This window comes from Penicillium manginii (genome assembly GCF_028828005.1).
Source record: "Penicillium manginii strain IBT 31320 chromosome Unknown utg000005l:1.0-5665137.0:1.0-5668048.0, whole genome shotgun sequence".
NCBI classification, from domain to species: Eukaryota; Fungi; Ascomycota; class Eurotiomycetes; order Eurotiales; family Aspergillaceae; genus Penicillium; species Penicillium manginii.
The window spans coordinates 2,980,542-3,006,801 of record NW_026643106.1 but is presented as its reverse complement, the minus strand read 5'-3'; the positions used below and the strand labels follow the sequence as shown (position 1 = coordinate 3,006,801).

Below are 26,260 nucleotides of genomic sequence, written 5' to 3'. Positions count from 1 at the left end.
GCCACTGGCTTTCGCATCGAGAGCCTCACTGGTAACCCGAATCTCCAGTAGATACCAGTACGAGCAAACGGCAGGTATAAAACTTTGAAAGCATGAATCAACACGAGATATGGAGCCACGTCACATAGTAATCATACTCCGTACGAAGGACTCCGTCCATAACGCAACAAATCACTAAGCCCAAAACAACTCGAATACGCGCAAGTGGCATCTTACTCAGCCCAACGCCATTGACACCGTTATGACAGCCTTGTTTCTCCGATCGCCAGATCCACAAGGGTCGGCTGCTCATCTCTCTGTCAGATCCCCTACCCCAATGTGAACGCACGGGGCGCGCTAGATTGCACTGTACCGATTCGGAATATCGCTGCGATGTCATCCATCCGAACAGGGAAATCCTTGCTTGAATCCCGACGACTAATGGCTGGGGAGGCGGGAGAACGTTTGACATCATTTTCGTTCCGAGCGGGGATTTTGAGTTTGTGGCTGGGGCTTTTATTGGTTTTTCTTGGCGCGTTTCGGGCTGTTTATTGTTTACTGCCAAGTCGAGTGGCTTCGTATTTGGGGAAATTTTTTTATTTTATTTTTTCAATTCCAATGGGTTCATTTGCATTTTGTCATTTGGGCATGATATGATGTACTAGTAACTATGTAGAATATATAGACAAATAATGCAATGCTATTTCGTTCGCGTATCGCGAGATATGATTCAAGTCATCAAAAGGAAGGTCATAAGGCGTGCCACAAAAGTAAGGAGAAAGAAAAGTAAGAAGCGCAAATAACCAAGCCCAAACGCCTTTGGTATCCCAAGTCTAAGAACGCTTCAGGAGGATTGTACAGAATCAACGGAAAACAAGACGCGTTTCGTTTTCATGATTGCTTAGACGTGACGGAAGGGCTCGTAGGCGCTCGCCTGCTGTTGGTTGGTGTGGGTCATTGGGTATTCACCACCGTGAGCAGCGGGGGCCGGGTACGAGGTGTGCTGGGAACCGTAAGGCTGGGCACCAGCACCGACGGGCTCGTAGGTGTAAGGGGCCTTCTCAGCGGTGATACCACGGTTGCGACGGTCCTTGTGGTTGTAAGGGGAGCGGCCGGAGCAACAGCAGACGCTGAAAGTCCAGAAGATGGCACCGATGAGGGCGAATGCGACAGCCAACCAGGTCGCGACGAGCATGTTCTTGCCGACGCTCATGGTGATTCCGTAGGCCTTGAGAAGAGTGCCAGCGCTGCCGTCAACGACGGAGAAAAGGACAGTCGCGGTGATCGAGGCGGCGGCGGTGAAGATGAAGAAAACAATAGCGACCAGAGTAGTAACGCAGCTGCCCCAGCGACTGCAAATGGCGAAGATGCCGACGAGCAGATCGACGATACCCAAGATGAAGGCGACCAGGTATGCGATGAACATCCACTTGGAGACAGCCTTATAGATCTTCATAATCTTGTTGTAGTCGGAGGGAAGCTCATCCTTGATGGTGTCGTTGTCGCTGAGACCCCAGACGTCCAGGGGATCGAAGTAGTACTCGGACTTGGGCTTGGAGCACTTGGTGGTTTTGTAGTCGCCATCTTTGATGCTGCCCTCACAGTAGCCCCAGAGACCGATTGAGTAGAAGTCGGCGAGAGTCGAGTCCTCTTGGATGGTCTTCAGGGTATCGGAGACCTCATCGGCAGTGACGGTGGAGATGTCGTGTTCCTTGAGGAAGGACTGGATTTCGGAGACTGTTTTGGTGCCATTGCTGCTGATATTTTGCAGATTGATCTAGAAAGACGGATTGTTAGTGGCGCATTTCTTTTGAAAGTTGGAGGTCACATGGGAACTCACCCGCAGGAAGTAGAGGTCGGTCAAATTGCTGTCGCTCGATTTGGTGCAGCCCAGGCCCACAATGATGATGCAGACCAAGGAGGCGAGAGTGAGGACATAAGGCGTGAAGATACACGCGATGCGACCGGCTTTACCCATGATGGTAGTGGATTGAGGGTGAATGCTATGGGGAAGGAAGAGAGAAAGGGGTAAAGTGATGAAGTGGTGGAGTGATGAAGTGAGAGAAAGATGATCTTACGGGGGGCCGAATGGTTTTTAACCTTGGGTGATCGGCAGGATTGCGAGAGAGAGATCAGTACTGGATACGAAGTGCCTATGCCGACAGTACACTCCGTACACAGCCTGCGAGTGCGAATGCCCCCCCCAGCCCCAGCGGCGCAGCACCCGCGGACCCACCGCCACGCTAATTTGTGCGGAACGCGCTTGTTTCTATTCGTGGAGTACGTACGTAGTGTATCTTGTACAAATATATGTACTGCATGAAGTAGTATACTACTTTGATGTACATTGAAACAGAGAGTATATATTATACTTATACTATACAGTATGAGTACTCTACTCTACTATCTCTCTACATCAAGGTATCTACCATTACTGACTAATATAAATACACTACTAATACACCACTGACCCCTGTCAAGCCTCGTCATCGCAGCCTTGTGGATCGCTGAATTTTTCACCGTCTTGTACCCCCCCACTAAACCCCTTTCAGGTACTTTCCAGGGATCTACCAAGGGATGCATCCGCCCTACGTAAGCCATCCCAGGCTTCTTCATTTCCCACTTGGCACCTTAAATCTCCTCCCAGAGGCCCCACTTGAGCCACATTATAGGTGCACTGCACTGCCGGAGCTTGCGTCCCTGTTTCTAATTTTATATCTTGCTTAGTATACAGAGTAGAGAGATAACCTTTTCCGGGGAGAGAACTACCTTACGCTTGATCTGGACATCTAGAGAGGAAGATCGGATCGCAGCCGAGATAAGAATCAATCTGCCTAGTCTTGGGAAGTCATCAGTCTCAGCCACGAATACACCTGCATGCTAGCCAAGAACGGCAATCACTTCCATCCTAGCATACTCGGGCACCATCTGTCTGCTCACTACTCCGTACTTCGCATACATCACAAGTATGGCTCCAACGTTGCCAGCATCCCAGTATAAGCCGTCCCACTATCCGGCTCCATACTGAAGATATAGTCTCCCCACCATGGCCCAGCCGCCCACCACATCGCACCCAGCCACACTTCCGAGTCCGCTGCCAATGCGTCCAACATCCCCGTCACCGCCGTCTTGCATTGATCATTCACACCACCCGCAAACTCCCCCAAAATACCCTTCTTGCCGTTTGCCTTCAGCCATGCCGTCGCGGAGCTCACCCGTTCGGCCCCGATCGTGCTTGACACGCACGTCGCGCTTGTACCGGACCCATCGCTGTCCAGGTACTGGTGCATCTGATACACAATCTTGTTCTGCGGGTCCGTCAGTGCTTTCATGTTGTCGTTGATCGACGCCCAGGTCCAAGCGCCCGTCCATGAGTTTCCCTCGACGAAGATGTATTGCGAGGTTGCCCCAGCGGCCCGGATGCCGTTGATAGCGGCTTGGTTGAGGTTCAGAACCAGCGTCTGGTCCATGTCATGGTATTCGTTGTCTTCTTCTCTCAGTACGGCTTGTTTATTTCAACTTCAAAGGGTCAGTAGCATGGACTTACTCGTGTCAAAGATGACATGGTTGTTCGATGCGAATTTACTCGCGACGTTCTGCCAGAATGTCTGGAAGTCTGAAGTACTGGTCATGATAGCACCATTGCTGTGACTGATTAATATCTAGTCTTCTCCGATCTATCAACTTTCAGGGGCTTCTGGGGTCTCCAACTCACTATCTGCCATAGTTATGGGGATCGAGCACCGCATAGGCTCCTGCGTTTGTGATATAATCCACGACCTAGCGCCGTCAGTTATCCATGCTGGCCAGTCAATCCTCGGAACGATCATCTTCTACTACTCACTGTCGTTAGATTCTTCAGATAAGCAGCATCCAGTGATCCCGTCATGGAACTCTGCGCCAGCCGCTCCATTCTAAACTGAACCCGGAAGATATTCATCCCCTTATTGATCAAGGTCTGAATCTTAGCGGTGTCAGGGAAGATATATTGGGTTCCCTATACACGGTCATCAGCTGAATGGAATTTCAATCAAAATGCCACAGATTGCACGCACCCACACCCCCGGGAGGACGGTTTCTCCAAACTCGGCGCCCGACTCGTTCGACCCGAACCCTATCAAGTCTCAATTAGCCTGGCTTGCCTTCCAGTTGTCTACATGAAGACCAGCAAGGGAAAAAAGCATACATTGGAAAGGAGACGCTCTCTTCGCATGGCTCTTGGCCGGAGCTGCTACCGCAGACGCAGCCGCGGCAGCGAGAAGAATCAATTGGCTAAACCTCATCTCTCAGGTAATTGTAGATAGGAAAGGCTACTTTGAGATGCAAAGTCGTTGACAGCCAAATATCGGTGCGAAACTTGACTAATTTATACAGTACACTCGCCCAGAAACCAAGCTGCGCCGAGGATCAACTCAGCTCCTTTTGGCTATACGTAGACGGAGTCGCAAAAAGACACGGAGCGTAAAGCTTCGGCACACCATTCCGCGAACCTACAGGGCAGTGACACCGAGAAAGGACTCGTGGTATAATGCGGGGTCCCCATGTCGATCTGCAGGGACGATATTCCCCACCAAGGAAAAGCATAGAGTCTGTTTAATTGTCTAATTGCAAGGGGCACAGGCACACGGCCGTCCTTGGCTGAAGCCAACTATGAAACGGAACGGATCGTGCTTAGGTTACTTTTAACCGACGCCACAACTAGACCCTACCTCCCATTTGGGAGGTCAGATCGTTCTCTGCAGAACCAACTCCTTGCAAACTTTCTTCAGGCACCATGCCTTAGTTGAGCCATGGCTGTGTGCCATGTAGATCGCTGGCGGCGAACCCCGTGGCGGTTTGGGAATCGATCAGCGATAATGACGGACGAGGCACTCCATACTCAATAGAACTCGCCATTTTTTTTTTTGAATCAACTCCGAACGGCCCTTCAAGTTTCTAAATGTCCAATCTAGACATTTGAGACAGCTACGTATCTTGGACTCGTGAGTGGGGCCGGGTGTCAGGTCTAGAGCGCATTCTGTGGATGCAGATTGATGGTAATGCTGAAGCAGGGACCTATGTGAAACTCCCCCTCCCCCTACACTAGTAGGAATCGATCGGTCTATTGAAGTAATTCATGTTCAATTTTCTTCAAATGTTTCTGGTGAACTTTGATCTCTGCATTTATTGACAGGTTAAGAATATTTCATTGCAAAAATAGACTACCGACTACCACGCGCCCAACGATGAGAGATGTGACTTCATATCCGCTGCCTGAAGTTGGTGATACTTGGTCCCGGGATGATAATTATTCCACCAGACACAAGAAGTGCCATCAGCATCGATGCAGTCAGCGGAGGGGAATCCATATGCCTTCGGGTTATCGAGTATTTTGCCCATAAAAGTGTTCGCGTCGTATACCACAGTCGTTACCTATTCAGAGCACCCATTAGCATTCATTCATTCCTTGTCGGATAGTTCATCACCGCAAAAGCTTCAACGTACATCTTTGTGCTTCGACTTGAGCGTCGCAACCATAGTCTTTATCCCCTCGTTATACGCCTTGATCCAAGCGGCAAGCTGGTTTGACGTTTCCGTGCCCTGCTCGGCGAAATAGGGACTCCGGTCCGTGGGCGGAACGTTCACGAACAGGAACTTGCGCCCGCCATTGGCGTAGATATCCAGGACCAAGGTTTCGTATTGACTCATGAGTTTCGGAACGAGAACACTGGACTCGTTTTGCCAGAATGCATTGCCGCAACTTCACGTTGAGGCTTGTCAGCGTTGTGTTCAGAGTAATGAATCAGACCGGGCGAAGTCTTACTCGTTGATCCCAATCCAGAATCCAAATACTGAGTCGTCGGAACTCCATGGTGCAGAGGCAGGCTTGCTGCTATAGGAGCTCTCAAATGTGGCTACTTGCGAGGTCATGTCCTCGTACGGGACTGGGACCAGGTTGTTGCTGATCGTGGCACCTCCAACGGCCAGGTTATAGTTCAGCACAAGGGAGGCATTGTCGGCAGTTGTGAGGTATCCGATCCAGTTTATGCCATTGCCGGTAGTTCCAGTTCCTGGTTTTTGACATTAGTCGATGGTGAATGGGTTCACTAGGGCGAAATGTCCTCACCAAGAGTCGGGTTGCCCATCGGGTTTGAAGCCGATGGCTGCGTGCCATTGACATTGAAATTGGTCTGGGAATAAGAGTCGCCACTATTAAAGTCAGTAAGTGGACCTCTGTCAGTTTCTCCAGGCTACGTGCAGCGCAACTCACAAGGTGAAGAAATAGGTCGGGTTAGATCGCGGCGCGGCAGGTCTGGCAACTGCCATGGCAGCAGCACCAACCAGACAAACTAAAGAACTTCGCATAGTATCGTGCGAGATATAATTCCGCAAATGGACATAAGTTGGAAGATGTGGAAATGTCTTGTCGATCTTCAGGAAAGCCCGAGTGCCTCCAGAGATCCAACGGACGAATTGATTTGAGTTGGGAAGGCACCAGTCCCCTTCATATATAACCCGACCCGAACATCTTCTCGCAAGCCATGTCCACCAAGTGTCCAAAATTTCCTCACAAGTCCTGGAGCACTACCCTTGTAACTTGAAAGAATCAGGTAAATTATTCCCTCCGAATTCCTCTGTTTCTCCGTGATTCACCCTAATGGCCCAAATGACGTTTTGTGCAAGGAGAAACCTCCGAAACCACTGCGGGGTCAGTCTCCCCCTGTCATAATATCCAGTGTTTGATCAACACTCGTGGTTCAATCGCCTGGATATACCACTAGTGTCTTAATGATTGTTTGCGGGGTAGTTGGGCTTTGCCAATTTTAGGACGGAGTTGAAGAGGCTTCTTATGGCACTAGCTTTGTGTTCACGAGGGAAAAGACATTAGCTGGATTTTAGTTTGCCGTTAGCGCTCGTGGAATTCAAACCTACAAGGACTCGGAATTATTCAACGTTAGGTTCGACTTAGATAATAAGATAATCGTCCTGAGACCCTCGTGCCGTTGTATCTGTCTTGGAAGGATTAGGCGTGATCAAAATTCAGGACCGGGGAAGATGATGTTTACAAATGATGTCCATAATATGTTGCGTGAGTCCCATTTTGGCTGATTCCCACGGGCTTCCCAGACTTGGCGTAATAACATTTTCGGAAGATCATTACTGAATCCTGCGACAGACCTAATGGCATCAAGTCTTAGTATGATATAATGGCGTGAATGTAAAGAGAGGGTATCGGTTCCTGCAATAAATAGTGGGAAGATGGCCAAGTCGATCAGGCTGGATGGGATCTCGGATACCGCATCCAATACGGCTTCCACTGACTCCCGGATGATTGGTAGCTCAGCGGGTTGCTCAGGTGACAAAAGCCGGGACGTATATAGTAGAAATGCATGTCGAAAGCTTTCATATACTGCACCCCAATTGGACCCATCATCCGGCAAGTTCGAATTCGGCAGCTTCCATAAATTTATACTCAGGTATACACCCATCAGGAGCTCTTTGTATTCGGAAAAATCCATATTCTGTACCTGACGAGCCTTTGCATACTCCAAAGCGTCTCCGACCTCGAGGAACAGCTCTCGTGGACATCCATTTACCTGCTCAAACTTTGACGTACTTAGAGCAACGATTTTCCTACGTAGATCCGATGAGACGCATAGTCGTTTCGGGTCTGAAAATGATCGAATTACGTCCAGCCTGATAAGGAGTTAGGGAGAATCCGCTCAATGATATCGGAATACCGACCACGCTAAATTTCCAAGAAAAAATATAGCCCGTTCATCCCTCGCTGTTAAGGTCTCCGACAGCCGTAGTTGGTTACAAACTGACATGGCGCCAGTAATATGGGCCCCATGGGTTGAGATACCGGATTCACATATCTTTATCAAAGGTCAGAAACACTGTATTGATTTTGTCCAGAGAATAAAAGCGAAGAGGGAAATTTCAAGAGTTAAGAGTACTGACATCGTGGAGGAGGAGAAGTTGGATCGTGGCGAAAAGCCCGTCTCTCTCATTCTCATGGGACTGTGGGGATATCACATTCTGGATGGTATGTATCAAACAATTAATGCACCTGAGTCGATACTCATCGGCCACTTCACGGAGGTCGTTTTCTCCAACTGTAAGGGCTCTATGACAAGCCGAAAGACCGAGAACTGCGTAAAGCACACCGAGCTGTTCGTATGCCAACGGCAGGACATATGATCGGTACGGATTGTTGGTGTCGGTCTCGGAGAGCATGATTTGATGTGGACATATCACTTTGTCGTCTGTAAGTTAGGCAGTCAGTAAAGAGTCTGAGCAATAGGCATTGCGAGCCAGCGAAATATACAGTGTGTTAGGAGGGACTGCGTCCGGGTCATTGCGAGCAAATCATTTAGTTCCGAGGTGTTGGTAAGATGGCGTGACACAGGGCTGCTATTGGCAGATGATGAATCAAGCGTGATATCTATGTCCCAATATGCAGATTCATGCAGGTCCAGCTGGGGGCTGGTCCCTTTTCTTGAGCCCTCATTTGTTGCCTCCAATGAATTGGCCTCCTGTGGAGATTCCTCTTCAAATTGAATGACATGATTGGAAATTGTTGATTTGCGCCTTTGTCCGCTTTTTTTGCCGGGGGAGGTCACGCTGCGGAACCGAAATCTTTCAGGATACCCTTTACATTCCAGCCCTTTTGCAGCACATCGCCTACAGGTAGGTCTTGTTCGGTCACAGCGCCGACATTTTTCGCGGCAGGTTGCGCACGCCGGATCTGTCCTGTTCATTTTAACGATTTTGATCAGGCTTCAAGTTGATCGCGTCGCACAAATCACGCCTCGGCATTCATGTTGATGTTATTGTATTAATGGTAGCGGGGATGTGAAAGTTGGAAGTTTCGAGTTTGCGATATTCGACCCCAATTTGAAATAGCATTCCACGAGATGTGATATAGGTTGGGGTCATCAAACTTGAACGGAATGCGGGGAAACGAGCGAGGGGCAAATATAGTGGCTCTGGAGTCAGAAAAGCTTTGAGCCATGCTGTCTCGGTAAAGGTTTTGTACTGGAGGTGGTAACCACCTGAACAAAGAAAGTGGAGAATCGTTGCTCAGATCGCCTCTAGAATGCGGCGTCGCCTTCCTATTTGGGTTGATAAGGCCGCATGTGATGGCCAGCATAGTTATGCATTAACCATATGCCGCGACAGGCCACATTATGTGATTCGTCGACTTCTTGTAACTTTTCCAATAGATACACCGATTGTCTACGGGATTGATACAGCATGGATTCGCAAAACCTTTCAATATCCATTTTGGCCTCTGTATTTTTGAATGGATTGTGGGATCTAGAGGAATAGTGCGGATGGAGCAGCAGCATCCACCTGGAATCGTGCTATCTTTCGAGCAGCAGTGCAAGTTATGCATAATTGCTTAACTTGCATGTGATGAGTCTATCGTATAATACCCATCTCATAAGATAAACTTGATGTGAGTAAAGCAAATTTGCAACCAAATGTCTGATACCTAGGTAGAAAGTGGAGCTGCAAGGAGCTCTGGCAAGGAGCCCTGAAAAGAGGTATAGCTCAGTCTTGCCCAGCTTGTTTCATCACCTCCCAATCAATACGTGGCCCTTCAAATGAGGCTCTCCCAGAGAAAAACCAAATGAAGTTGATGATAAAAAAGATTCCCACCAAAATCACAGCGGTAAAGTTCATGGATTCGAGCGAAACAGGAAAGTTTGGAGGCATGCAGATCATTACACCCAGCAGGACAATCCAAAGGGTCGAAAATATGTTGCAAAATAACCCTAACCAGCCTAAATTAAAAGATCGATGAGGCAGAATATTGCGGCCACGAACCAGTAAGATGCTTTGAGGTACCGTATATGAGATATTGAGGAAGAGGACAGCCGATGTGATAATTGAATTGAAGGCTGTTGAAGATGCCAGATATAGAAGCCCATAAATACAGGTGAAGACGTATGCGGCGATTGTTGAATTTAATGGAAACTGTAATTTTGGATGAACATGAGAGAACAAGTCCGCGAAAGGCACCCCATTCTGCATGTAATGATTAGCTACTTGAAATAAACCTTGGGTAAATAATACTTACGTCTCTCGCAAATGCCCACGCAATGCGTCCAGCAGTCACCCACTGAGATGGTAGACACGCTGAAAATTTTGTTAATTGCACGAGCTTTCAGGCTCGGAAGTCATAGAGTCACTCACAACTATAGATCACAAATAAGAGGATGAAGAGACCAAGAGTGACATTTCGGCTTCCAGTTCTGTCACCATGCAAGTTAGAAATGATACGTGGTCTGTAGTCAAGATGAGAACCCACACTTGATAGATTAACTCGAGACTTGGAAGCTTTGCGGTCCGCACGGCATCCATATCAACTTGAAAAACCATGAGAACAACAAAAAGAGAGAATGCAGTAAAAAGGCCAATGGACATAGTCAAGATCATGATTTGAGGAATTCGTTTTCCGGGCCTGGGCATCTCCTCGGAGATATGGATGACTTTTTGATGAGGTTAGCTTCGACCGCAAGATCTTCCAGAGAGAACCCACCGCCATCAATACCGCCAAACGCGTACATAGCATTACTGATACTGAGTAGCCATGATATGCCTGGACTCCAACCACTGTTTCCCAGGCCGTGCTCCACCAAAAAGGAAGTCGGCATCCGACTCTTGTGCATTACGAGTGAAACAATGAAAAATATGAGATAACCAGCCAGTGAAAGATAGAGAGATGCCTGGGCCATAGCGTGCATTTTGGCCGAGAAGAAAACCGGAATCACTGAAATAATTAGTTGCGACAAACTTGATTTTGAGTTCCAATTCCAAGGTTGAAAATTCAAGTTGAGAAGACCTACCGGTCATCGTGGAAACAGCCACATATATGCAATATGTTTGCCACTGATTTCCAGCATAGCTTGGATAACAAAAGGCCACAATACCGTTGAGCACTGCGGCGCCGAGCGAGACACCGGAGCATCTTAATAGATGTCAATGGATATGAGGGCAAGAAAAGGGGGGTAAAGAGTATATCATACGTCACAATCCACCAAGCGAGCATCGATATCCAACCAACAATATAAGCGGCGTAATTTCTTGTCTTTGCAGGGCTGAGAATGTAACAGAAATGGTATTGTCCTCCACTTGACTTTTTGCTGTTAGAATCTTAAATCTCTCTCGCTGTTGAGATTCCTACCGGATAGGCGGAAGCCAGCTCTCCTAGCCCGATGGCGACAACGCACTGAGTGAAAAACGCAACTAGTAGGCTAAAGATGCACATCTGTGGACCTCCATAGATCAATCCTTGACCGAAGCAACTCTACCAAGAGATTAGGGTGGGTTGGCCTCAAATTCAACCATTTTATAGCGTGGCTCACCAAATATCCAATCCAAGAATTCGTGATTGAAAACCCAAGACCAAGTGCTGAAAGCCAGTTGAATTGACGAGGCATGGCAGCTTCGTGGCCATTCGCCCGGAGAATCGCATCGTCGTCATCATCTTTCTTCATTAAAAATTCGTCCCCCAGAACACCATGCCTTGTGCTGGAAATATCAGGTAGGGTACCATCATATTTTGCTGATTTAGCAGGAAGGTGAGTCATTATTAATGTTTGGCTCGTCAAAAAAAAAAGAACATCCGGAGTCCTGTGTCTGCATCATCTGAAAGAAGACTCGGAGGGGGTAGAATCTCTTTATATAAATAACTTCGGCTGGGTCCTGTGTTTAGTTGTCTAGCCCCATGTCTAAGACATGAAGAGATATCGAAAAGCCTGCCATAGAGCACCTGGGCAATAACTCTGAAGAGGGGCCGTAGCAAGCCTACCCCGCATTGCAAACCTTACCGCGGAGCAGATAAGCCATCGATTGCGGAGGCAAGGATTCAACGGGTGGAGCAGCTGAGTACATTGCCGTGTTGGATCAAGATTGACCATACTGAATTGAGGCATGAACCCAGTTTTGGAACTTCGGATTGGGAACACATGCAAGTCTCAGTAATTGATCTCAGAGTATTTTAATTGTTACCTGATTTGCCATCCTCTAATCGAAGTTTATGTAGGCGAAGATAGTCGAGCTTGGAAAGCTGCGTACTAGTATTCGATGTCAAGTGAGTGTACATAAAAGGTTGAATGCATTGCCTCAATTGGAAATTCTTTCAACCCAAAGAGAAGATGGGATAAAATATCATTATATGTAACTAGTCGGCTGAATTAGGTTACTCAACAGATTAGCAAGGCATGATGGATGATGGATTGTGTGGGGGCGTCCGGATTCATGGCGATACGGGCAACGTGAACAATGCAACTCCATACTGTCCATGATAGAAAACGAAAGTGTCCGAAAGTGTAGCTGAATTAGGTTATAGAATCTTGAATTGAGTTGAATTGAATCGAAAACGAAAGAGATACGTGAGTGGAGCCACTGCCGAGATTAGAACTCCAATCGAAATAATATTTTTCCTCCATAGGAACGGCCATGTTTCTTGTTGTATTGCAGGCAAGAGGAGCTAGGTCATTGCATACCAGGTTTTGAATAGATCCCCCTTGCTGTCCAGTTCCATAGAAAGTGATTGAGAACGCGGACCGTATCTGAAGCGAAACAAAAAACAAGGGGTTGTTGAAGACTTGCCTTTTCACCAAGAATATTGGATTGGCTAATGATTAGGCTGACGGGGAAGCCTCAAGGCATGAAGCAGCACTTCGTGAATTCGCCTAAAAGCTGAAAATTGACCATCAATGGCCCATTCCTCGCTCTTGTAGACCACACGGCTGATGTGTACTATAATTAAAAGATGCCCAAAATGAGTAAAGGAACAAAACGCAAAAATTTCGATGTCTAAAAGAATGAGTCACAAATATAAACTTGGTCCTCACTTTTGAATCCCCACCTGAGCAATTTAACTTATTAGTAGTACCCGTTCATATTGATTGGCCGAATACCAACAACTGGTTCGAAGGTGATGTGCAGACCTTGAGATAAAACTAGCATATAAAGCGGCTTTGACGTAAACAGAGAACATCCACAAGAAGAATTTCATATTTCTCGGGGCAATGGAAAATATGGATGTGATGTTCTTCTGAGGGAGGACTTGATTATTTATTTGACCGGTGAGATTCAGCCATTGACTGACCCCATGTAGTATACCGGAAAGAAATATTGCATCATCGATCACAACTTTTGCCTAGTATTGCAGCCTGTGATTTCCTTCTGAATAACTTGCCCCCGCAAGCCTACTCCACTGCCAGTGGATTGTATTTTCTTTCTCGAAGCACACCCACTCCAGATGTTGTTGCGAATTGTCGGGCTCCGTATTATCTCAAACCCCTCGCATTTACTTTATATTTGTCTAGGCGGGGGCCTGCATTAATAATGGAGTTTTAGAGTGAGCCTCCAGAGCTGCACAGGATTTTATAGTTAGGGAACCTTCCGCGCTTCACCAAGTAGTTCTCTAGCACGATCTTACTAATCTAATTCCAAGTCCTTTGACTGTGCAATTTTATCTAAGCCAAAAGCTTTCAAAAATGCTTTTTTATCACTGGAAAGGAAGATAACCTAGACACATCCTTTAGATACAAGATATTGATGTGTAATGCCACTAAACAGCAAGTTATTTACAGTAGATTGCCCGCAATAATCAAAACTCGAAGCTTCTTCATACTGTAATGTCATTTGGAACTACAGCCGAGTCAACAGGTTAAACTTAGTATACCACAAGCCCTCAGGTTCATGCCTGATAGAAGGACTGGGAGCTATGCCAAATTGGGTAAATTTTCCAGCAGTCAACATCATGGTACCATGCCGCTCCCAGCAAGGAGCCTAGCAAAGCAAATCACATTTGGCGAAGATTAGTACGAAGTTTATTAAATGCTTCTGGTAAGTTATATTCCATTTCAAACTAACAAAATGCCTAATCTAATGAATTAAGCCCCACGGAGTTCTACAAAACTTTCCAAGCAGCACGTTTTCATCACGGCACGACTCTTCAACTTCTTAAAGTTTTATCCATGTCTCAAGAATCAAGGAGTTCAGCCACACACAATTTCGAGACATGCTATTCTAAAAGAGATGTCATCAACATGTCCCACGAGAAAATAAGCAAACTCGAAGCAGGATTCAGTGCGGAGGCCGTGGACGATCCTGAATATGTCAGAGATCCAACCAACGCAATTAAGTCTCCTACTTCAAGACTGGGAAACTTCATAGGCGGACAGTCCGTGAGAGAGAGTTTACAGAGGCTTCGGCTGTAAGTCCTGATTTATAAAGCACATTCAAATACTGGGTATTAACCTTTAAATATAATACATAGGCTACTACACACATCTGCGGGACAAGATTGCGTTTTAGCGAGCATCGAATATCTCGCTCACGCATTGCACTTTCTTATCGCAAATTGTCGATGGAGAATTACTACGTATGCAGTTCTAGGGCACCCGAAGAACTGGTGGAAAAGCTCCAACAGACGAGTGGTGCCTCGCCGCCTCGATGGTTTTACCAAACAACAATATCCCGCTCTTCTCAACCTCTCTTCTCTATTCAGCAGTGCGCGTCATACTTTGAGGCTGTTCGGTCTATTTTATATATGGACAGACATCCTTAAAGATCTCCAATATTCGAGCAAGAGCAGCCTCATAGATGGTATCAACATTATCCAGGTTATCACAATGACGTCATATCAACTTCTCGAAAACTTTGGCCATCTCGCATCGAACAAGATTATATCGTTAGAAGCGATTGGAGCAAAAGTCAAGATCCGAAAACTCTACATCTGGGCCGCGCGGGCATTATTCTTACATCTTATACTTGAGCTGATGAAGCTGAGCAAGGAAGCCTGGCTCGCTAGTGCAGGAGGCCGGAGTCGGATGCCACCCGACGAGAAAGATACCGGATCAAAGTGCGGAGAGCCAGATTTGACGGTAATTCCTGAAAATGGGGATACTCAAGATTGGAGAAAAAGATTTTGGGCGAGCTCGGCTTGGGGACTTTTGTGTTTGTATTGGAGCTGCGAGCAGACAATTCCGCTCGTGGAGGATATGGCTGGTGGTCTAAGCTTTTTGGCCGACTTGTTTACCTTGAGAGATAAATGGATACGAACTGCCCAGTAGATAATACCTCTATTTGGGCGTTCTAAAGACTGATGTCTCATAAATAGCTAGTACGTAGAAATAAATGTTTCAGGGAAGTAGAATTACTGGATTTTCATAGTATTCTTTCTGAAAAAAGAATACGTGAAATATGAAGCACAAATATGTATAACCTTGGAATACTTGGATTTCTTTATGGATCTTTTGTGAGATAATACATACTACAACTAGTATACATTGGTGTAGCCTGACAACTGGTAATCTTCCGAATCCCATACAACAGCCAGGGGTGGGAAATAATTAGTTAAATCTGGGACATATGTACTATGGGCGGGCAGCAGGACCCACTCCGAGACAGTGAGCGGCAATAAGATGCCGAATTAGGAAACTCGGCCAGCAGTGCCTCATTTGGTTAATCATCCAACCACCTGCAGCTGCAACGTTGGCTACCGCTGGAATTTGAGTTCGATTGACAGCTAGTTAGGGAGATACGAATGCTACATATGAGGGACCCCTAACCTTTCAATTTCGTTATTGGCTCATCTGAAATGCCGAAAGAGCTGTGCCGGTTAGCCTTGAGGACCCATTCCCAAGCCACTCCGCGAGATTCAAATTTGAGATCGTAACATTTTCCAAATCTACGTTTTTACTCATTGGGCCCTTATCTTTATCTACCAAGTTACCATTCCACTCAATAGACATCAAAAATCAACATGTCGAGAATCGAATACTTCCAGGCCCCAGGCCGGCTAGGCGAGATATTTGAGGCTGGGGGTACCTCAAACGTTGTGAAAGTCCCCTTGTGTGGCAGTCTTATCGTCACAGGAGGTCAGCCCGGTTTTGATCTCGAGCGCGGAGAATTGGTGACCGGTTCACTAGAGGACGAAGCTGATGCGTGTTTCAATTGTGTTGACGCGGCGCTGAAATCCGCCGGAGTCACCGGTGGACTTGCGCAAGCACACAGATTCACTTGCTTTCTCAGCGACATGCGCTACGAAGCCACTATTATGAAAGTTTGGCGAAAACGGATGCCCAACCATAAAATACCCTGGATCACTATCGGCGTTTCCATGTTGGCAATCCCAGCTATGAGGGTTGAAATTGCTGCCGAGGCTCTTACAGATGACTACTAGTAGTCTTATCACACTGAGACACCGAGAATGGACTACTAGTATGCTGCCACAGCAGACTCGAAGAAAAAATACTTAGGGCTTGTCTACTAGGTATATATTACGTTGGATCTTCATCTGAATGGATCCCTGCTTCTTTCTAACTGTCTCAAAAATATTCATTACTACTCAATACTCGTACTGTCACAAAGCATCAAAAAATGGGACACAAATTTTCAAACCCATACTAGTACTCCATAAAGACTTGAAGAATTAGTATTAGAACGAAATTATGTTTAAGAGAGCTATTAGCTAGGCATTCTGTATTATCAATAATGGTTTTTGTAGGATTAGAGTTGGAGGGCTACTACTAGTACTGCCTTCGATCGATCTCCAAATCAAAAATGGAAGTTTTGCCAGCAGACGTTTTTGACTAGACTTTTAAGCCAACGCCTTTCTTTCAAGTGTGGATCTGATGATCGAATACTAGTATATTTTCAAGTTCTCTCGGCACTCCTGACCTCGGCGAGAGCTGAGAATATAAATTAGCTGTAAGATTCCGAGGTGGACTCGTCTCCAGCTTTTGTGACAAACTTTCTGTCCACGATTCGTCAATATAACCATGGTAGAAAGAACAAAGACAACGATGGAGCCCCCAATCCTACCTCTGCCCCCCCTACGACCCTGAGATCATCGCAGTGGATGATACACAGCACCGCCCAGTACCGAGAGGCTTCGACGAGCTGAAGGAAATCCGGAAAGGAGAAGAAGATTGCAGTCAAGAATTCTTCGACGACCCTGATCTGACCATCAATGATCACATCATCCCTATTTCAGAAAGATATCTAACAGCCATAAGCTTATCGCTTCGTCAACCCTCCGATGCGAAGAAGGCTCGACCGGGAATCCTTTTCTTCCACGGCGGGGGTAGAGTTATGGGGAACGTTTTCACCGGTCTCAACAGTCTTACTGAAGCAGTTAAGAGACTCGATGCTATTGTCATAAGCATCAATTACCCCCTGTCGCCTGATTACCCCGGGATGGACGTCGTGGAAGATTGCTATAAGTCACTGGCGTGGCTCTCTCAGCACCTCGACGTTTTCAGGATTAACCCAAGGCAGTTCATGATTTCTGGGGTATCAGCTGGTGCCGGTCTTGCTGCGGGGACAGTCCTCATCGCAAGGGATCGCAAAGGGCCCCAAGTCTGCGCCCAGCTGCTGATGTGCCCGATGCTTGATGATCGATGCAACACTCTGTCGTGCTTGCAATTTGAAAATGGACGTGGATTTTACACAACATGGGACCGTTATGCCTGGTCTTGCATCCTCGGATGTGAGGCCGGCCAAGATGGTGTCAGTCCCTATGTTGCGCCTGCCCGCGCGACGGATTTGTCGGGTCTTCCTATTGCATACATTGATGCAGCATCCGGAGAGCCCTTTCGTGACGAAGATATTGCATATGCCACCAAACTATGGGAGTGTGGTGTACAAGCGCACTTGCACATCTGGGGTGGCGGGTGCCATGGTTTCGATCTATTTTACAAGAGTCAACTTGGTCGCCAGGCATGCGCGACACGTACCAAGTGGCTAATAGAATTTCTTCAATCTCAAAGATAAGTGAGGAGCATCTCATTTCCGAAACAGACTGGGAGACATTCAAGCACTCTGTGTATTTAGAGCATTGCAGAATGCGTTCAAGTGGCATTTACTAATTCATAAATCCCCTCATCGTTGATATCGCTCTAACATTACCTCCAATTTCGCTAGAGTGATTTGAGGTGTCTTTAAAACGTGATATGAAGCAGAACCAACAACTTCACTATATATAAAGATAGCAGGGAAAGCCGTTTAGACATATGGCTCAGTAATTCCAAATTGGTCTAAATCAGTCTCCCTCTTTGTTCTAGATCATCACCACACACACGATACAAACCTTTTCATCATCATCTTTCTCTTCCATGATTTCATTTCAGGTACATCATCAAATATTAACACGTTGGGATCAGAGCCAGAATATTGGATAGGATATCAGTGTTTTCGCTCAAGTCGAATGAGTCAGCTGGCCCAGAGAAGAAAATTGAAAGCAAGAGCATAGTCCGGGTATTTGGGCAACAATGATCGTCGAAAGTGATTAATACGCTAGTTTGAGTGACCAAAAGCCTTGGGTCCTCTGGTTCCGGCATCTACCTCTCTATCTAGATCTCTCTCGAGGTCATTTGTACAGAAACAATTCACCTGGGCATATTCAGAGATCCTACTCGCATACATTTTTGTCTCCAGATCCGCTGATTATACAAGCACACAGTAATACACCTTTCATTAGTACATTGATAAGTGAAAAGGATTACTAGAACTCGATATCGAACATCTGCCATCTTCCCAAAAACATTATGGTTTAATATACTGAAATTCCGGAGCTAAGAGGTAAATTTGAATTTCATATGCGAGAAGGGCGAGTGGAGCAGCACGAAGAATCATTTTGGTGGAGCGTGGATTTATTTTCGTTTTGGTTGGATCGTGGCACGTCGTTGGATGGGTTAATATCGAAGAAGTTAACGGGCTTCAGTGACACCATCATCTTCTCAGTGGGCATCACAGGAAAATCTAAGAAAGCTCAAGTCAGCTGAAGTTAAGCAGGGAAAAGAAATTCTTTATCAGTGATACATACCTTCCGTTCGAGTGATATGTGTAACACCAAAGCTATGCCAGAGCACGACATCTTCATTCTTAATATTCTCGTCACGAGCAGCCCATTTGGCCAATCCAGTGTCCTCTCTGCTTTGATTAGTAAACTCGCCCGAGGCCCAGAGCTCATGATCTCGGTATTTGGTGACCCAGATAGGCTTAGTAGTGAAGATACCGCGCTTGAGGTTGAATGTCGAAGGTCCCATCATTAACATTTGACTGGGAACGGGATGTAACTTGTAGCCGACGGGCTGGTTTGCAATGCAGTTGAGCTTAGACTCGTTCAAGATCTTAAAGGTGCGGTTCTGGGTCAGGTCAAGGTTGTATCCGCCAGGTTTTTGAATTGTTGTTTGCTTGACCTTGAATGCACATCCAAACGGGTCAAGTTGGGGCTCGTTTTCCACGGGAATGCAGTCGTCATAAACGACGGTGTTGGTGCGCCCATCGAGTGAAGGGTTGATACGAAGACAAAAGAGATGCTGGTGATTGACTGCTAGCACACCGGGGGCCACAGTTGTGCCCCAAGGAACGTGAACTCCCTTATTGATTGGCATTGTAGAAACGATACCTGTGGCACGGACATCAACATGTAGACTGGCCGCCTGGTCGAGAACGAAAGCAAGGATATACTCGTAGTTTGCGACGGTGGCAGTGCACTGAACAACGAGCTGGCGGTCGCGCACAACGGAAGACTTCCCATTGCGGAAGTTAGTGTGCTTCCAGCCAATTCCGTCATCAACTTCGTGCATGCAGACAACGTTGGGCATGATAACAGGATCACCGCTACTTGTAACGCGGATGCCGTTGAAGTAGGCAATGTGGCCAAGACAGTCACAGCCCAAGCTTAGGGAGTTGGAGGTGAGACCGAATCCAGAATCCCCCCAAGTCGAATGCTTGTTTGCGATGATAGGGCGAGCGGGGATCGCCATATGGAACGGTCATCTCACTCATGGAGACACGGTAGAATAGAGAACGTCCGTCATAACGAACATCGTGAAGAACAGGCCCTTCACGCATGTTCCATCCGAGCTGAAAAGACCACTTCTGCCACTTAATATGGCGTTCTTGTATGGTAAAAGAAGGCCCATGTGGTTGAACCACCTGTAGAGGTTTGACGTCCTTGCGGAAATAATCAGGACCCATGAGATCGGCGCTATATTCTACGGCGCTGGTAGGATCCCAGGGCCGGGTTTCCTCATCAATTTCATCAGAGGCACCGGTAGGCAGTCGCTGTAGGTCGATCAGCTCCAGAGTATGGCCGTCGAAAATAGGAGCGAAAGGTAGAGGAATGGAGTAGTGGTTGGCCTGGGGGTCATCGTTCAGGGCAAGATACATGTAACACTGGAAGAGACGGCGGCGCTCGTTATGGTCATCGGTTCCAAAACTCCACGGGTCATTCTCAATGCGGGAACTGAAGTATCTGTCAGTCAGTGAGCTTGCTGGTGTTTGAGAGGAGAAGTGCTTGCCCGACGGGGAGCTTCAACTTGGCCACCTCCTCGAGGACCTTCGGGTGTGATAAGCAGGCCTTGTGAATTAAATCGTACTCGACCCAATCGACAGGGCCTTGAGAGTTGGGTGCATCGTAGCTATTTTCAACCACTCCCTTGGTAATGTTGACAATAGCAACCGTAAGAACAGGGTTCTTCAATCGGTGAAAGTAGGCGCGGGATCGGCGATCGGGGGCCGGGGCGCCGTGGTGAATGTACTTCAGAGTCTCATTCTTGGAGGGCTCGTAAAGATCAATGACCTTGAAACGAACATCTTTGGTCGTGACATTTAGGTATTGCAAGATGGCCGTAGACGCGGCTTTGATCTCACCCGCGTGCAATGGGTCAAGAGGGTGAGGGGTGGGGGTGGATGCGGGGAGATACATGATAGCGAGAATTTCACAGGTCTGGCCTTTGGAGGAAGTAGATATAGACTTGTCGCAGATATTCCTTCGGGCATACAGATTCAATGGATTTCCCCATGAGACTTATATAGCATTTCGGATTGCTCTCGAGCTACAGTAGTCTTGAGTGTCAACCTTCGGACAACCTCCCAAAATTCCGGATCGGGAAGTAATGCCAGCATCTCCGCATACAAGTTTTGGTTAACAGCCGCCACTTGATTGCCTCGCGTATATTTATCCAGAAAGAGTAATGTCTGAGGAGGTCTGAATCGTGGGGAAACTCTGAGTTAGTTGGTATTTCTGTTTCATGTGGCGCTGCCAAATTGGGTAATATTCCCAACCACGAGGAACGTCGAGAGCCTTGGCAGTGAAACAACAAGCCCCGCTAAGCTAGATTATTCCGTACACTAAATAACTGTTTTACCGCAATATCAAACACAATTTTCCATTCGCAGTCAAAAGATAGAAGCGGAGAAACCGATGTAGCCTATCACTTTAGTAGCTTGCGTTCATTCCAGGTTGGAATTTTGCAGTAGATAGCTGGGGAATTCCATTGAAGAGTCATTCTGAGGCATGGTAACTCTTCTTGGATATAATGATTGAATAGCATCAAGATTTGCTCCATTGATCTGATCTACGTCACGTCATGTAGCCTGCCACGCAAAGTCCACGCACGAGGTTAGAGAGGTGAGCCACAATGTTCTGGGTAGCGAGAGAACGCTTTTCATTTGTGAGAAGTACGTTCAAGTTTGACAATTCGGTGAAGGAGTTAGTTGAGTAAATTTCTCCATGAGGAAACCTTCTCAGCCTGGTTCCTCCCACCCCCTCGCAGGTTGGCCAATTTCAGCCTTTTTAAATGGTAAAAACTCCATGTCGTTTACAGGAACTAAATCTTGATTTCAACCTCGTTATCATTCAAAAGGCTTCAGATACATCAATTTTCTCATTTTCTCATACCTGAGGTTTTCTGGCCACCATGTCTTACCACGCTGAGCTCTCCCACGACGGTTACACCTACACCAAGCAAGACGGCTTGGTTCAGGGTCTTCGGACGTACGGTTTTATACACCCGCAGACCAAGATAGCTGACACTGATGCTGGTAAAATATGGGACGCCATTGTAATTGGCGCTGGATACACTGGTCTAATTGCCGCCCGCGATCTTGTCAAGGCCGGTAAGTTGTCTGCGACTCGATTCGAGACGCGCTCCAACCGGAAATTCTGAGGCATACTAACCCAATGCCAAATAGGCAAGAAGACTCTTCTATTAGAAGCTCGTGACCGTATCGGTGGTCGTACCTGGTCCGCAGAGGTCGACGGGACAACATATGAGATGGGTGGAACCTGGGTTTCGCACGTCCACGGTCGTCTCTTTGCTGAGATGCAGCGCTACGGTCTTCAGGACCATGTGCAAATGACCCGCACCGATGATGGAGGCTGTTCATACTTCACTCTCGATACTGGCACCGGTTCTCGAAAGCTATCCCTTGAAAGCGCTGGCGAGATGACCCAGAGGGCCTGGAAGCTCTTCATGAACTATGACGGTCTCGATGGTAGAAAACTATGTCCTCTTCCCTACTCCACCCTCGGCAACTCCCGTGTCTCCTTTGAGCAGGTCCAGGCTGTAGACCAGATGTCCTGTCGTGATCGCATCGACCAGATAAAAGATCAGCTATCCGCTGATGAGCTCGCTCTCTTGGAATCTTTAGTGCCTCACATGTGCGCCGGCTCCGTCGAGGATGTCGGTTATCTTGAAATGCTCCGCGCTCAGGCTCTTCAAGGATTCAGTCCTGAAACATTCGAGGAAGTCTGGACTCTCTATAAGATCCGCGACGGCCAATCCGCCCTTGCTCGTCGTATATTCGACGATGCTGTTCGTCTCGGCCTGCGATTTTCTTTCAAGACGCCGATCAAATCTATTGTTGACCGCCATGGTGTTGTTTCTGTTGGAACCACTGCTGCGAAGGAATTCCGTGCTCGTCGTGTTGTGAACACTATCCCTCTTACCGTTCTACACACCATCCACTTTGATCCTCCCCTTTCACCACTTCGTCAAGAGGCCATGCGCATTGGCCATTTAAACCACTTGACCAAGATCCACGCTGAGGTAGAGGGAGATCTACGCGGCCTCCGTGGCTGCACATGGCCTGGTGATCTTCTTTATGTATATGGTGATGGCTTCTGTGCTGGTAATCAGTCCACCCGTATCACTTCCTTCGCTGGTGACAACCGAGGCAAGCTTGACCCTATCAAAGAACCCGAGCGTCTTGAAACCGCTCTACAGCGCTTCCACCCCATGAAAATTAAGAAGGTTGTTTTTCATGACTGGCTATCCGATCCTTACGCTCAGGCTGGTCCCGCGTGGTACCGCACTGGCTTCCTCACTAAGTATCTAGCTGAGTTGCAGAAGCGCCACGGAAATGTGCTCATGGCTAACGCCGATTGGGCCTGTGGCTGGCGCGCCTTCATCGAGGGTGCTATGGAGCAGGGTGCATTGGCTGCTGACACTGTTATGAATGAAATTGGAATTCTTGGTGCTAACTCACCCACTGATCCTGAGCGTGAGGCTCGCCTGTGAGTTCTATGTTCCAAGGCTACGCAGATACTTGAATAGTCTTCGGGGTTGTGGTCGGACAGCAGTTTGCACAATATTTCGGTCCATGTCTTAATTACTTGAAGTTGAGAACACCATATGGCCTGTTCACATAATTCAACCTGGAAGTTATACTACAGGTGAACTGGTAGTAACAAACTGTTTTAACGTGGATATTAATATCAATCCCCTTTCCAAAATTTCTCGCATGCAAATATTCAATTTCAATTCTGGTCAAAAATCATTTACTACCTGGTTTTGGCTAATTCTGTGGTTAAATAGCATAGTGCCCCAAGTCTTCCAACCTTGGAAGGTTGCATCGGACCGAAGAGCTTTGATCGATTGTGAATGCCAAAGACAGAAATGTTGATCTGCAGATACACCTCACTGTGGATATCATTCTTTTCACTACCAGCCCTGGAATATTCACCCTGAAGTATATATCCATAACAGATTTGCAGATTCAATCTCCCGAAAGCTCTATGAGAGTTAATATCTTCTTATGTTCCTTCCACATAAGCCCTGTGGATATCCTGATTTGAATCTTCATATTTCGTTAAATTTCTCAACGATTATTCTAGGACTAATTTAATTGTAGAGGCCACCATTCGCCGACAAAACGGAACCAGTTGTCCACTTAGAATCTTCAGTGCACAAGAAAGCAACCAGGGGAGCGATATCTTCAACCTCGCCCACACGAGGAGCAGCCGGGGTAGCCTCGATCATAGGCTGCATGTCTTTCAGGAACTGCTCGTCACTCTGGAACCATTGGTCTAGAATACCTGATTAGCTGTGACTCACAAATCTGGACAAACTTTGCGTTCTTTTATCTTACCAGTAGCAACGGGGCCAGGGTTGACGCAGTTCACAGTGATACCGTGGGAGTGACCGAGCTCTTTTGCCCACACGCGAACCAATGCTTCATTGGCAGCCTTGGTTGCTGCATATACAGTCTGACCAGCAACTCCAAGACGGGCAGCAGCTGATGAAATGAAAACAATACGGCCACCCCGGGGAAGATAAGGGAGAGCGGCCTGAGTGAGAAAGATAGGGCCGCGGACGTTGCAGTCGAAGTGAGAGTTGTACATTTCCACGTCAACATCCTTCAAGTCGGCTTCATTGCCAAGCGCTGCACTGATTATCTGTCAGTGACCTGCAAGCTCTCCGGTCCAGGAATATAATTTACTTATGAATAAGAATATCAATCTTTCCATCCTTACTAATCTGCAAGGCCGCTTCGACAAGGCGGGGACTATCCAGGATATTAATCAGACTAGCTTGGCATAGGATTGCCTTTGTTCCAATTTTCTGAATTTGCTTGACAACCTCCTCTGCGCGCTCTTGGCTGTCCTCGGAGACATAGTTGACAACAACGTTGGCACCACGTTTAGCGAGCTGGAGGGCAATACCGGCACCGATGCCCCTAGACCACCATTCGTCAATTTTAATAAGTGTAGTTGAATAACCATAGTGGTAAATACCGGGAGGAACCAGTGACGACGGCAGTTTTTCCTTCAAGAGAAACACCAGAGAAGTCAACCATTTTAGCAGTTTTGAATTTAACCTCAGACAGAAGTCGAAAAGATGATAGAGAGGTAAGGCAATTTAGAAACAAAGATCCAAAAATTGCTTTTTAAGTAGTTCCTGGGACTCATCAATGTCCTCAGTAAGCGTTAAAATGCTCTCCCAGAACACATCGAGAGGGGTTGGCCATCATACCATATGGGGATTATTACCTAGCTGGGAAGGTCACCCAGCAACGGATCGACAACAGGTACCAACGCTCCTCCTGCATATCCACGGGGCTGTCCAGTTCCTAACTAACCGTGGTAAGGAAACTTGCAATCTGTAGCGGGGTAAGAGAAAAGACTATACCCGAGAACTATGAAGCGATCAGAGATTAGGCAGGATGCCATCACCCTGTGGGCCGGTAGGTCCACCAGTGTCATCACAATTGCTTTACAACAACTCGGCATTAGGTTTACATCTTACTCGGGCTATAGCGTCTGTATAATTCCTGGTCAACAAGTATAATACAGTCTGATCCTGCACGTTAATAAGTATCTCCCTTCTTGGATTTTACGCGTTAGCTTCAATAGCAAGGGTATCCCAAATCGAGCGTCAGCATTACGTTGAAATTCCCGGCTTTTCATTTGATTTACCAAGTAACTGAGTCTCATTTTCGGTGATAATAGTATAATAGATACTAACAGATCAAAATCAAATTCTCAATAGCGTATCATCTACTTATTAAGCCCATCATCAACCTTAAGGCATAATGAGTTGGCCCGCCCTTCCTAATCAGCAATCTGTAGCCACGTAACCTCTTGAAAACACTCGGGAACGACAAAAAGAATGAACCTGCTGACATTGTTCAAGCTATTCTTCGTAACTCTCGCTTTTCGAATTGATCCAAGGATGATTCAGGTCTATCTGTGTCAATTGTCAATTGTCCATTTCAGATTATAAAGTACTATATTTCATACCAGTATAGTATTGACCTCTTACCAGTGTCTCTTTCTCCGCAATCCAGATCAAAGATTTCCTGCTTTTTCAATTTTTTTCCTCGGGGCGATATCTCCTTCTCGTAGAAATATTGAGGGAAAGAAAATCCTTTCATGATAGACGACAAGCGGTGTTCCTTCTTCGACTTGGGCGAATGTCTTTGCCAGTGGGCGACATGAATATCACCACAGAGTAGTGAAGCAATAAAATTCATTTTGCTGGTCGTTGCCCAATGTTGTTGCAATGTGAACTTTCAATTTGGAAGGCATGGAACGAAACTCTCAAAATTATTTATCAGCCTCAGACTTTTCTCTTACAAGGAAGAGAAAAAACGTAGATACTTAAAGAATACCCAGGATACTTCAGTCTTATATGTAGTAAAGAACCGCTAAGTCAATTTCTAACAATATCCGACTAGAGGAAACACTGGCAGCTTGAAT

General features: G+C 46.8%; 10 protein-coding genes across 10 annotated transcripts; 4 read left to right on the top strand and 6 right to left on the bottom strand.

Annotated features, from left to right (window-relative positions):
- Positions 1-880: 880 nt before the first annotated feature.
- N7533_007509 (SUR7/PalI family protein) lies at positions 881-1,957 on the bottom strand (the record flags this gene model as incomplete). Its single annotated transcript, XM_057104159.1, has 2 exons — positions 881-1,756; positions 1,820-1,957. 2 exons carry the CDS (start codon positions 1,955-1,957, stop codon positions 881-883), a joined length of 1,014 nt encoding a protein of 337 aa, XP_056959116.1.
- A 982-nt stretch (positions 1,958-2,939) lies between these two features.
- On the bottom strand, positions 2,940-4,262 carry N7533_007508 (glycoside hydrolase family 5 protein; the record flags this gene model as incomplete). The annotated part of the gene is made up of 6 exons (XM_057104158.1): positions 2,940-3,484; positions 3,527-3,624; positions 3,695-3,759; positions 3,824-3,976; positions 4,035-4,093; positions 4,166-4,262. The coding sequence occupies 6 exons, from the start codon at positions 4,260-4,262 to the stop codon at positions 2,940-2,942; spliced, it is 1,017 nt and encodes a 338-aa protein (XP_056959115.1).
- Positions 4,263-5,187: 925 nt separating this feature from the next.
- Positions 5,188-6,324, bottom strand: N7533_007507 (SGNH/GDSL hydrolase family protein; the record flags this gene model as incomplete). The annotated part of the gene is made up of 5 exons (XM_057104157.1): positions 5,188-5,391; positions 5,464-5,719; positions 5,783-6,029; positions 6,086-6,168; positions 6,230-6,324. The coding sequence occupies 5 exons, from the start codon at positions 6,322-6,324 to the stop codon at positions 5,188-5,190; spliced, it is 885 nt and encodes a 294-aa protein (XP_056959114.1).
- Positions 6,325-6,992: 668 nt separating this feature from the next.
- N7533_007506 (Zn(II)2Cys6 transcription factor) lies at positions 6,993-8,723 on the bottom strand (the record flags this gene model as incomplete). The annotated part of the gene is made up of 3 exons (XM_057104156.1): positions 6,993-7,656; positions 8,033-8,228; positions 8,291-8,723. The coding sequence occupies 3 exons, from the start codon at positions 8,721-8,723 to the stop codon at positions 6,993-6,995; spliced, it is 1,293 nt and encodes a 430-aa protein (XP_056959113.1).
- A 5,310-nt stretch (positions 8,724-14,033) lies between these two features.
- N7533_007505 (uncharacterized protein) lies at positions 14,034-15,059 on the top strand (the record flags this gene model as incomplete). The annotated part of the gene is made up of 2 exons (XM_057104155.1): positions 14,034-14,200; positions 14,264-15,059. The coding sequence occupies 2 exons, from the start codon at positions 14,034-14,036 to the stop codon at positions 15,057-15,059; spliced, it is 963 nt and encodes a 320-aa protein (XP_056959112.1).
- Positions 15,060-15,751: 692 nt separating this feature from the next.
- On the top strand, positions 15,752-16,171 carry N7533_007504 (Endoribonuclease L-PSP/chorismate mutase-like protein; the record flags this gene model as incomplete). Its single annotated transcript, XM_057104154.1, has 1 exon — positions 15,752-16,171. The coding sequence occupies one exon, from the start codon at positions 15,752-15,754 to the stop codon at positions 16,169-16,171; it is 420 nt and encodes a 139-aa protein (XP_056959111.1).
- A 380-nt stretch (positions 16,172-16,551) lies between these two features.
- On the top strand, positions 16,552-17,763 carry N7533_007503 (alpha/beta hydrolase; the record flags this gene model as incomplete). Its single annotated transcript, XM_057104153.1, has 2 exons — positions 16,552-16,572; positions 16,777-17,763. The coding sequence occupies 2 exons, from the start codon at positions 16,552-16,554 to the stop codon at positions 17,761-17,763; spliced, it is 1,008 nt and encodes a 335-aa protein (XP_056959110.1).
- Positions 17,764-18,583: 820 nt separating this feature from the next.
- N7533_007502 (copper amine oxidase) lies at positions 18,584-20,704 on the bottom strand (the record flags this gene model as incomplete). Its single annotated transcript, XM_057104152.1, has 4 exons — positions 18,584-18,750; positions 18,815-19,614; positions 19,667-20,242; positions 20,376-20,704. The coding sequence occupies 4 exons, from the start codon at positions 20,702-20,704 to the stop codon at positions 18,584-18,586; spliced, it is 1,872 nt and encodes a 623-aa protein (XP_056959109.1).
- A 994-nt stretch (positions 20,705-21,698) lies between these two features.
- Positions 21,699-23,300, top strand: N7533_007501 (flavin monoamine oxidase family protein; the record flags this gene model as incomplete). Its single annotated transcript, XM_057104151.1, has 2 exons — positions 21,699-21,897; positions 21,973-23,300. The coding sequence occupies 2 exons, from the start codon at positions 21,699-21,701 to the stop codon at positions 23,298-23,300; spliced, it is 1,527 nt and encodes a 508-aa protein (XP_056959108.1).
- Positions 23,301-23,903: 603 nt separating this feature from the next.
- N7533_007500 (SDR family NAD(P)-dependent oxidoreductase) lies at positions 23,904-24,858 on the bottom strand (the record flags this gene model as incomplete). The annotated part of the gene is made up of 4 exons (XM_057104150.1): positions 23,904-24,097; positions 24,151-24,449; positions 24,502-24,738; positions 24,797-24,858. The coding sequence occupies 4 exons, from the start codon at positions 24,856-24,858 to the stop codon at positions 23,904-23,906; spliced, it is 792 nt and encodes a 263-aa protein (XP_056959107.1).
- Positions 24,859-26,260: the final 1,402 nt, after the last annotated feature.